Source organism: Cryptotermes secundus, unplaced genomic scaffold (genome assembly GCF_002891405.2).
Source record: "Cryptotermes secundus unplaced genomic scaffold, Csec_1.0 scaffold158, whole genome shotgun sequence".
Lineage (NCBI taxonomy): Eukaryota > Metazoa > Arthropoda > Insecta > Blattodea > Kalotermitidae > Cryptotermes > Cryptotermes secundus.
Window position 1 is genome coordinate 85,296 of NW_019722427.1, and position 11,878 is coordinate 97,173.

At 38.5% G+C, this 11,878-nt stretch overlaps 1 protein-coding gene across 3 annotated transcripts in view; it reads left to right on the forward strand.

Moving 5' to 3' along the window:
* The first annotated feature begins 447 nt into the window (after positions 1 to 447).
* LOC111861312 (apoptosis-inducing factor 1, mitochondrial) overlaps positions 448 to 11,878 on the forward strand; it is a 23,006-nt gene continuing 11,575 nt past the window's right edge. The window contains exons 1-8 of one of the 3 annotated variants that reach the window (XM_033750264.1): positions 448 to 817; positions 1,002 to 1,129; positions 3,851 to 4,413; positions 4,507 to 4,585; positions 5,098 to 5,234; positions 6,346 to 6,476; positions 8,215 to 8,390; positions 9,529 to 9,717. In XM_033750264.1, coding sequence (XP_033606155.1) covers positions 1,045 to 1,129; positions 3,851 to 4,413; positions 4,507 to 4,585; positions 5,098 to 5,234; positions 6,346 to 6,476; positions 8,215 to 8,390; positions 9,529 to 9,717 — 1,360 coding nt within the window. In that variant the 5' untranslated portion in view covers positions 448 to 817; positions 1,002 to 1,044. The remainder of the gene's footprint in view (positions 818 to 1,001; positions 1,130 to 3,850; positions 4,414 to 4,506; positions 4,586 to 5,097; positions 5,235 to 6,345; positions 6,477 to 8,214; positions 8,391 to 9,528; positions 9,718 to 11,878) is intronic. The other 2 variants (XM_023845771.2, XM_023845772.2) reach the window with 2 other exon arrangements.

Consider the following 11,878-nt stretch of genomic DNA (forward strand, 5'->3'; position numbering starts at 1 on the left):
TCCCTGTAGTATGTCAGTGCAGGAGTAAGAGCAGCAATCTTGCAAATCGTGCTCTGCTTGAATGGCAGGTGGATGCACATAACCTAACCTATCCTAACTTGTTGCAATCGAACCTGCTCGAGTTCTGCCTGTAGTTTGAGATACCAGTTTTGCCCCCTTTTTTGTACAGTAGTCTTACTACTGAACAGGAGGCAGGGTCGAATACCTCCACCGTGACCTTGCGAGTCGTAGGAGGCGACAAAAAGGGAAGTTTCAAATCTGAGGCAGTAAAATATGGTCTCAAGTCCCAAGGGACTCGAACCTGAGAACGACTGCGCTGGCAATGACCAGCAGCATATACAAAAGACAGACCTGACCTGTCGTCAGAGAGGGTGCCCCACAAATACCAGACCGTAACCTTCAAACAGTAATAAATATCTGGTCATGAGCCCCAGGTGGGCCACCACACCAAGGCTTAACTGACTGACTGACTGACCGACCGAACGTCAGTCGCAGTGTGACTTTGTGAGTTGGAAAGTTCTATATTCTAGTGAGAGCTGTTAACACGAAAGGGCCGACTGTGGAACGACTTGTTCAACGTTGTGTTAGTTACCTTATTGAGTAATAAAGTGACGTCGCAAGTATACGGCTCGATGTCGTACTTTTTCACGACAGCGGTTGCGTTGCGTTTGCTAGTTTTCTTGGTCTGCCCCTGTCCGTAGTTTTACTTCTGTAGGCCATTGCCCAGTTACACGTCTCAGTGGATTGCAGCAGAACGTTTTACGTAAGATATTTGCTAAGGTCCACCGGTAGTGGTGTGTGCAGTTCGAACCGGTAGGCATGTTATTAAACAAAAAGTGTACGAAATGTTGACAGAAAGTTTAATCTTCCAGTGACAGTTTGCGTCCTAACTTAATATATTATCACTCCAAGGCTATAATCATAGTTTAGATTGGAGAAATAATTATGTAGGGTAGAAATCTGGGCTTAAGAAAGAGAATACATTTGTTTCAAAATTTCAGTCTCAATTTGGACGGTCGCCATATTGGATGAAAAACGGCGTGGATGATGTTCAAAATAGGGAGGATTCCTACGCAGATTGTAGGATGTTTCCAAAATGCTGGAGTAATTCGCCGTCCTGATCTTCGAGGTAAGATTAGTGGAACAACTCCTAACCTTACTCTGACGAAGATATGGTAATATTTTTTTAACGCCTGGATTGTAGACAGATTAATGCCGGGTGTTATCATGGCACATAACCTAAAAGAACTGGTAATTGATGTCCTAAGTGTATTCATTAGACTATACGTATTAATTTTTTTATATGGGGTCCAAGAGAATCGATGTTTTTTTTTTGCTTACTTTAGATCAGTGGTTCTCAAACTTTTTACCTCAGAGACCCCCTTGAGAAGAGAAAATACTCTCAGGCCCCCAGGCTGTTTTTTTTAATCAAACTATAATTCATGGTATGTTTGACGTTTCATTCAGTTTATTTTGTGTTTTTCTACATACTATTTAGCAGTTTTCTTACTCAAAATTAAAGTATCACAATATTAGGCCGACAATAAAAATTAGTTTTAACACTTGCAATTAACAAAATATGTTTTAAAATGAAATGATATTTAACTAACAAGAATTTATTTTTTTTTTCTGCAAAGAAAATCAAACATTTAAATGTCAAAGTTCAGTGTGATGGATGGGCCTGCTTTTGAGAACAAAGTTTATCAAAACGTGGCGTAATATCAGAAATGGCCACTCTAACTTCTTTAGCAATATTTAGCCTTGAACGATACTTTGACTTTATAGCTGCCAAAGCAGAAAAGCCTGTCTCGCATAAGTAAGTTGTTGCGAAAGGAATCAGGATTTTCAGTGTTTCTTATCTCAAAGTTTGGAATTCTGTGCCAATATGTATCCAGAACTCCAACAAAGACAGTTCCTTAAATTTACTTTTTAATGAAGTATCACCAGTGAGATCGATGAGCTGTTCTTGCTCATTTACATTCAGAGAGGATGGCCCAGGAGCATTTTTGAATGAATTTTTAATCCAATTAAATTTATCAAAATCATTGCAGAAGTATTTTTCAAAATGAACTTTCACCATTATGAGATGATCAAGTAGGCAGCTTTTTATGTCCATTGGAAGCACTGGATTATCAGTGTCTTGTACCATTGACACCAGAGTAGGGAACATGTCTAGCGTGTCACTTTCCATACTGTTCCTCCAGAGCTCTAATTTTCTCATGCATGCCTTCACTCTGTCATTCCAAGAAAGTACAGTTGCCTCATTCCCTTGAAGTGAAGTGTTGAGGATATTTAGTTTCTCAAATATATCTGTGAGGTAAGCCATTTTCAATAAAAAATCCTTGTTGCTGAAACTGTCTCCCAGCGAGTGATTTTCACCATTAAAAAACAGAACACCTCATGCCTCAGCTTAAACACACTCTTTAATACCTTGCCTCTTGAAAGCCATCAAGCATTACTAAAAAACAACAGAGCAGTGTGTTCGGCACCCATTTCCTCACACAGCATTTTAAAAAGTCTAGACTCCAGAGGATTTCAGAGGATGCAGCTGCTGCCGAACTATCAACGCTGGCTCTGGCATATGCGTTTTATAATTGCCGGTAAAGAGAATTATTATTAGTGATTTTGTAATTCATGATAATTAAAGCCTGTACTCATCAAAATTTTTCTGTATGTATTTTTATTTTTCTTACTTTTCTAATTGAGTTAGGGCGGTTTTAATTTTTATCTGTAGGAAAGTATGCTGCGCCCCCCTTTCAAGCCCTTTAACCCCCCTGGGTCACGCCCCACAGTTTGAGAACCACTGCTTTAGATGTAGTATAGCAACTTTCATTTGCAATAGACGAGTTTATATTTTTTCTGTATTTGGTATTCTCTTCATACCCCATCTTGTCTTAATACTGTTCTGTAACCACAATTGAAGCAGATGGAGTACGGTTTTTGTTAAGCCACTTTAGTTTTGAAGTAAAGAAATACAATAACATCTAGAAGCTGTAACAGAGTACACTGCATGATTAAGTTAAGAATGATTATTGGGCCAACTTTCAGTCGTGATTACGTTCATTTGCTGATATCGTACTGATTACTGTTATCTTTCTGCCTAAAATGTTTGTGTTGTGTAATGTTTTTAGCAACTAGATTTTATTACATCAACAGGTAGGATGACTCACGATTGATGAATTGGGAAGGATTTGGAAAGAAAATGTCATTGCTTCATTGAGGTTCTGTGCTGGAATTTGCTCAGAATGACTGAGGCAAACAGTGAAAAATGTCATTCAGGATTGCCACTGCCCCAGCTGAGATTTCAGAATATCGTGTTTTGAATATAGGCATATAGACCAACTTATTTAGAATAAATAGTTCTGTTTTCCATTTGTTCTCATTTGAGGTGCTTAGGCTTTAATCCTTTCCCCACATAGAGAACCTGATATGCCCAATTTTTTAAGCTGTGAAGAATAAGTCTAGAAGGAGACCAGCAGAAACAGGCCACAAGTTAGCATGCCTCCTCTTCTGCTGGTTTTCTGCTTGGCTTATGCTTTGATCCCACAAAAAATGGAGGTGAAATGTTCCACCAAAATGTCTTATTTCTTCAGGCTACACAGCATTACAACCCAAAGACTTTCCTTCATACTCACCACTGTGAGAACCTCACATCCATGATGTAAGTTTTTATATTGTAGCACTGTGAAATCAGATTTTTTTTTAACATGCAAATCCCTGTAAGAGTAAATAGATATGGAAAAAGATTTTCTTAATCATTTAGCACCAAATTTTTCTAAATTTCTTATTTTTAAATGGTTTTTCTGTCATGTACTGGACTGTGTTGTATTGATTTGTATTCATTTTGCAGGTCGACAGCGGTACTTTGTCCAATTATGTGCTAGAAGATCAGATGTAAGGAAAGCTGGAGGAATAGAAATGGCTTCAGCACACTATACTAAACGCATGTACACTAAAAGGTTCAAAGAAACGAGTGATGGGTCATGTAAACCACCTGAAAAAACAAGGAGAGTGGATGAACATGTAAAATCCGAGAACATTGGTATTTGTAACCAAGGAACAAGAAGAGATTGTATTCAGAAGAGTTTCACTGGCCTTCCCAACCAGCCATCAGGGAAAGAACCTAAACCAGTAACATCTATCATGGCACAGAAGTTTAGTACTTCCAATCAACCGTCAGGGAAAGATGGTAAACCAGTAATACCCAAACCACCACAAAAGTCTGACATTAAGCCAGATGCAGAATGCAGTGCCCCGTATTCACGTGGCCAGCCACCATTACACAAAATAAATTCATCAAAGCAAGAATATGGCAAGCCCCAACCAAACTCTCCGTATGGTATGAGTGGAAAGCAGAAAAATTACACTTGGAAAATTATTGGAGGAGTTGTTCTTCTAGTTAGTGCCATTGCTGTAAGTTCAATATCTTTCTGTCTATATGATAATGATAAACTGTGACATTACATACATACACAAAGAACTATAAGTGTTAACATTTCTTTCTAGGCATATAATGTAGGCTTCTTTATGAAAGAAGATGAGGAAGGGAAACCAGCTGAAAAAAAGAAAATTGTTCGGAAGTCAAGTAAGTGTCAACAGAAGATCTCAATATGCATGATAAATTAAATATGGAATAGTTGTGGAAGGGAATGGGAAATCTTCAAGGGAATTTTTTCAGGTCAGCTTTGTTCATCAGAAGCTTCACAAAGATTGTGAGGGGTCTGAGGTTCTCAAGGCACTGGCTATGAAGATTACTATCTCCAAGGATGTGACACCATGTAGCAGCAGTGAGGCGTGTGCATATGTTCTTGCTGAGCTTATTCTTTGGTCTGAAGATGAAGACAGTACGTACCTCCAGAAGACTGGTAAACTTCTACCAGACTGCATGGAATTACATCCCAGAGAATAGTGCTCTTCATATAGTTTGGTCACCTTTGTCATAAATATATGTTACATGATCTCACCAAGGAAATAACACTCCATAAAATTCCACAATATTGTACTCTTTATGATTCTATAAAACATTTTATTTCTAATTTACTACAGTTATTCTTTTGTAATTTATTAAATATAGAAACTGTATATTTTCCTCTACAGAAAGGATTAGAAAGATAAGTAAATTCCCAGCAGAATCAAAGGACATTCCAAGTAGTGTTCCTTATTTGCTAATTGGAGGTGGCACAGCTTCTTTTGCTGCTTTCCGGGCCATCAAATCTGCTGATCCAACAGCAAAGGTTAGTTGAATGGTTGGTTAGATAGTTGTCACAGAATTATATTTTGCAGTTGTGCTAATTAATATTTCTATCCGCTGTTCAGTCATCTAATGTTGCTTTGAAATTTTTACAAATTTTGAGGCAGTCTGAGAAAGAAATTGAACTGAAGAGGAATCCTAAAGAAAGACTGGTCTATGGGATTAATTCTTGTTACAGTCATGTGGCTGACCCATAAGACTCTGATTGAATCAGAGCAAATCTCTAAAACTATCAAACAAAACAAACTCCGTGGTTTTAGTCCACAAGTGAACTATACTGACCGTGCGGCTGCCACTTGTCGGTGAAGTTAGTGCCAACTTCAGCAGATAGAGGGTGTTGCATGGTCAGCACAACGAATCCCTACAGTCATTAATTTAGGTTTTCTAGACCAGAGCTGCTATTTCCTTGAAATTAAGCACTATGCCACAAAGAAACTTGGGATGTAGATCCAAGTATTCTAGACATCAGCACTAGTTATAGGTGAGTGGTCAGCTTCATGCACTGTTCACTTACTCCCAGTGAAAGAGCCTCCAATATGCATTAGGTATGAAGCTGGATGTGCCCCAGAACCAGCGAGCAAAATGTGGAGAAGAGAAAAATTTGTCTCTACCAAGATTTGAACTCTGACCCCTCAGCTCGTCATCCAGTAGTCAGTCACTATATAGGCCTCACTACAGTTCGTTAAATCAGGCCCAATATATTGAATTGTACTGGGTGAGGAGTTGGTTCATATTGTCAAGTTGCAAAGATGGTGACCTATGGAAATGGAGAGGAGGAGGCCAGTTTGGACCAGTAGGAATAGTGAACAAGAACATGACCATGTTTAGGGCCACAGCATTGTTTTCATCACAGGAGAGGACCCTGAAGATGAAGGAAGCCTGTTCTTCCAGAACTGCAGTATCTACCTACAAGACCACAAGCTGAACTGTCACCACTGTGTAAAGTCACCAGGTTATAACCTGAATGTTCAATATATTATATATGAATGTTCTGTAATTTATTATGTTTAAATTTGATTTTAAATTAATTTGAATTCAAGTTCAAGTATAGAATAATCTTAATATGAAGATAAGTATATAGTATTTTGTTCCAGGTACTTGTTGTTGATAAGGAAGGTTATTATCCATATATGAGACCTCCACTTTCTAAAGAGATATGGTTCAATGACGATGCTGAAACTACGAAAAAACTACATTTTAAACAGTGGAATGGGTCAGAAAGGAGGTAAGCACTGCATTGAACATATGTGAGGAAGTTGTGGGTTCGATCCCAGTTCTGGTCAAGTGGGATTTGTGGTGGTCAAAGTGACGCTGGGGCAGGTTTTCTCTGAGTACTTTGGTTTTCCCTTCAAATCTTTATTCCACCAATTGCTCCACAATCACCTTCATGTATCATCTGGGGCTGGTACAATAGGCCAGAAGTGGCTGCAGTACAAGGGACTTAGTCCCACCCCACTAGCAATAAAAAAAGTTATGCAGTCCAGAAAACTTACTGAGAGCCCAAAGTATGTATGGTGTGCTTGACCAGGTACAGCCAATGTTTCAGTACTATAGTGAAACCCCCTGATTTAGGTTTCTTAGTGAATGTATTCAAAGCAAGTTTTAAAAAATGATGTTTAATACAGAACATTGAATTTGGATTAATGAAAATGAACCTTAGATTTATGGGGAAGATCGATGTTCAGATCAAGATCAAGATTTTTTTGTAAGATTTGAGGTTTTCATGGTGGTGACTGAAGAATGTCGTCTTCTGGGATGTGCTGCCGTGTAGACTTTTTCTTAACCAATGTTTTGGAGGAACATATCACCACCACCTTCAGGGTATAAGAAATCTGTGAGCTTATTGAGTTGTCGAATATGTCGAAGAGTAGCCTCTCCATAGAGGAATATTATGTAAGATTTGAGGTTTTCACAGTGCTGACTATGAAGAATGCTATCTTCTGGGATGTGATGCCATGTAGATATTTTGTTAACTGATGTTTTGGAGGAACATCGGTTAAGGAAATATCTACATGGTGCCACATCCCAGAAGTCGGCATTCTTCAAGATATTTTTTCTTGATTTGATGTCAAGAATCTGAGAGTTGCTTATGCTTAACATAGAAAAAATACATTCTTATGTGTTTGATATACAGTTTATTTTATGAGCCTCAAGATTTCTATGTTGACTGTACCAAATTGAATACAAACCCGAATGGAGGAGTAGCAGTTGCCCGTGGATGGACTGTTAAAAAGCTTGATGTATTTGAGAGGAAAGCCATATTGGAGGATGGGTATGAGATCAGTTACGAGAAGTGCCTTATTGCAACAGGTAAAATATATAATGTTCAGTGGGTGTATTGTAGCATAGTTTGTAAGCATGCTGCAGAATGTAAGATTCAACTAATATTTACACATAACATGTCAATTTGGACACAAGCATGTTTAATTTATTAACCTTTAAACGACTAAAGACACCGTATGTCGTCGCAGATATAAAGGCAGCGGTACGAATGACGCCATGTGGTGTCGCACAGTCCGCGTGTGCGGACGTTATTTTAAAATACATGTTTAAGGTAGAAAATAATGTCCTACTTATATAATTTTTGGCCACCATCTGCATGGAGTGTCTGTCTTCCCACCTGCGTCATCTGCTGGAATGTTGCCTTCGTGTGGAATTCTAAAAAAAATCCGGAAGTGCCGAGTCCGATTTCGCACTTCACGCACTTTCTCCGGACGATTTTTCGTTTCCCACGCGAAAAGAACACACGACACCTCAATTGCGAAGTAGAGGAATTCGGCCAGTGATGTGGTTTGGCCTTCTATAATCGAGATATCTCCGATTAAACGGCAGGGGTTCGACTCCTGGTCGCACAGTCCGCGCGTGCGAACGTTATATAAAATAATATTTTAACGTAGAAAATGATGTTCTACTTATGTAATTTTTGGCCACCATCTGCATGGAGGGTCTGTCTTCCCANACAGTTTATTTTATGAGCCTCAAGATTTCTATGTTGACTGTACAAAATTGAATACTAACCCGAATGGAGGAGTAGCAGTTGCCCGTGGATGGACTGTTAAAAAGCTTGATGTATTTGAGAGGAAAGCCATATTGGAGGATGGGTATGAGATCAGTTACGAGAAGTGCCTTATTGCAACAGGTAAAATATATAATGTTCAGTGGGTGTATTGTAGCATAGTTTGTAAGCATGCTGCAAAATGTAAGATTCAACTAATATTTACACATAACATGTCAATTTGGACACAAGCATGTTTAATTTATTAATATTGTACTCTGTAAACAAATGCATGTTGGGGAAAGAATAAAGAAATGTTTCTACTTGGTACCAAGATTTGTTGATTTTAAGATGAAAGAGCTGTTATTCATTTCGTTGAAAGATAATGTACAGCACCAAACAGACCTGTGCTAACTTACAGCATGAACAAGGCCTGCACCATAGCTCAAGCGGTTAGTCACTGGCTTCCCACTGTGGCGGCCCAGGTTTGATCCTGGGTCTGGTCAAGTGGGATTTGTGGTGGACAAAGTGTCGCTGGGGCAGGTTTTCTCCGAGTACTTCGGTTTCCCCTGCCAATCTTCATTCCACCAATTGCTCCACAATCACCCTCACCTATCATCTGGGGCTGGTACAATAGGCCAGAAGTGGCTGCAGTACAAGGGACTTAGTCCCACCCCCCTAGCAGTGAAAAAAAATTACAGCATGAACATGCTCATTTTTAAATTTAACTGAAATATTATAAGAACAATTCCATCCAGCGTGACTGGTGATGTTTTTCTTATTTCAATTCTTCATGCCCTTACATGTTTCAGTCCTTAGAGACCATCATCAGATGGACATCTATACAGTTTGGAAACCACTATTACAATGGGTGTTCTGAATGTTAAAATATACATACATACAGTGTTGACAATACACAAATGGATACAAAATCCAAAGTTTTCACAACTACAGCGGCTGTCTTGATATATATTTTGAAACTTTTGTTATTTAAGTTAGAATTTATAAACCAAATAAGTTCATCTCCTCTCTCTTATCACCCCTCTTGACGGGGGCCGAACTTGTGCCACCTGCCTTTCTTGAGAAGAAGGTTCTTTGATGTCCTGTGGTTCATGGCACGCTGTGTTGTTTTTACTCACCAGTCACACTGGACGGAATTGTTTTATCTCTTATAATACTGTTAGTGTGACGGACCAGAATGAAACAAATCAAATTAAGTGAAATATCAAGGAAAAGATCCCTGTATGTTAGTAAATTGCTTGATTAGGAATATCTGTTCCAGGTTCTAGTCCCAAAAACCTACCTTTGTTTGAAGAAGCATCGCAGGATGTTAAAGACAAAGTAACATTGTTCAGAGGCATTTCTGATTTTGAGGAATTAGAAGATATAATTAAAAGTGGACCAAAATCTGTCGCAGTTATTGGTGGTGGATTTCTTGGCAGTGAATTGGCTTGTGCATTAGCACGACAATGTGAGTAAATATATATTTTATTCGTGGCTTTTTAAAGAACTTGGCCCAGTACCACTGTGCCATGAAGAAAAACCATTTTGATAATACTAAAACTTGCATTCGTTTATAGGGAGGAACTGACTGATTTTAATCATAATTATATGTTTGAGTAATTGAAAGTGTTCTGGCTCATATTCCTTGCTTACTACTTATCATTCTGAAGTCTCAAAAGTTCATTGCCACAACAGTAAAATCCCATGAGTTTACTGGAGCCTGAGTTATTCACCAGTGGGGCTTACATTCATAAGATTCATTCTAGTATTATTTACTTGACTATGCATTTGTTTTTGAAGTGGTCCCTTTCTGCAAGGATTCTGTTCCATAATTTTGTAGACAGTATTTCCCTGAATTTTGCTGTGATCTTAACCAAACGAAACTTCACTGAGAAGAATACCATTTTCTGGGATATGGCGCCATTTAAATATTGTATAAACCGATGTTTCGGAGGAACGTATGGCCTCCATCTTCAGGGTAGAAGAAAAANGAAGGAAAAAATCTGCTAGTGAGGAACCAGCATGAGCAGATTTTTTTCTTTTTTTACTCTGAAGATGGAGGCGATACATTCCTCCAAAACATCGGTTTATACAATATCTACACCGCCACATCCCAGAAGACAGCATTGTTCATAGTCACTGCCATGAAAACTTCAAATAAAATAAAACTTCACTGGTTTGTTTTTAATTTATTCAAAATTAACATTTTATGAGTGTACAAATTTTAGGAGGAAGCAGCCCTATGACATTTACCCTGCTGTCACATTAGTATGGATTTCAGTTCCAATTTACACATTCTTGTCCAGGCACTTGAAAATTTCTAATAATTATGTATATGGATATATTGCATCAGCTGTGGTTGCAGAAATCCATTCCATGCAACTTCCGAGACTTTTCAGGCATCTGAGAAGAAAATGAAAATTACTTTTGAGGTTGGGTAGCCCATTGCTGGCCTTTGGTAGCATGTGCTGAACCTATGGATTTTGTTACCAGACTGGTATGTGATTTAGTCACCTGCTGATGTTTTCAAGTTGGTAGACATTAATGCCATTGGTAGGTAGGTTTGAGAAGTTCTGAATAGGACAGTGTAGGTAATTGTGGGAAATTATGCTTCTGAATGTATGAGTCAGTTTCATGGGTGAGATCAGAATTTTTTTTTTCAAGGAGAGCAGCCAGAAACTTTGCTTATGAACTTATGTTGAAGCCATTTAAGAATATTTTTACAGATCACCTTGCAGTTTCTGTGTACTGAAATGTGTATGGTACCACAAACTTTTCAAAATCTTCCCTTAATGTCCATGTATTTATCATCCGTCAATATTGCAACACTTCTTTATTCATGACATATTCTTAATTTTAGTGTAACATTTTACACTTTGACACAACATGTTTCAGCCCAAAACGGCCATCTTCAGGTGTCTTGATATGTTACAAATATTTTATTAAATTATGTTAAAACTGCTACACTGTGTTAGTCCATGTTAACACTTCGCGGACTGGTGATTTAAATATTTAAATCACCCTGGGGACCGGCATTTTTAAACCTACTACCCTAACTTGTGCACTGTTCACTTTAAAAATTAATATAAAATCTCCTAATTAATTTTATGAACTAAAATTTTTGGAGAACACTTACCAATGCTCCTAGAAGTGCTTGAGAGTGTGATATTTCTGGAAACATTCCCCTTTGTGAAGTGGCATTACACAGAACCTGCTCATGTAGACAGTCATACTCCTTTTGTTGTGTACTGTGCAAACACGACATCGCCTAGAAGGCTGCTTCCCCTTGCCATGTTCACTCTTCACAGTTTTCATGAGGGTATGTTTCTGCATATCACCCAAGAGTCGCCCAGGGGGGGTCCACATGAAGCCTGCGTGGGGTGGGAGTTAATGGACCCTGTTGCACTAAGTCTGTGTCTGCCGCTCGTTCTGCCGCCACTGTCTGGTCTGTAGCCCAGGCTTTTGCCACATTCATTAGAAATGCCCTGTACTTCAATTTTGAATGACAGTTTAGATTTTTGTAAACCAAAAATGAATTGAAAATGGCACAATTTATAAGCCACAAGGCAACTTTCTTTCTCCACTTTACTGTTTTCCGAGGAAGAGAATAATAGGCCAAATACTGATCG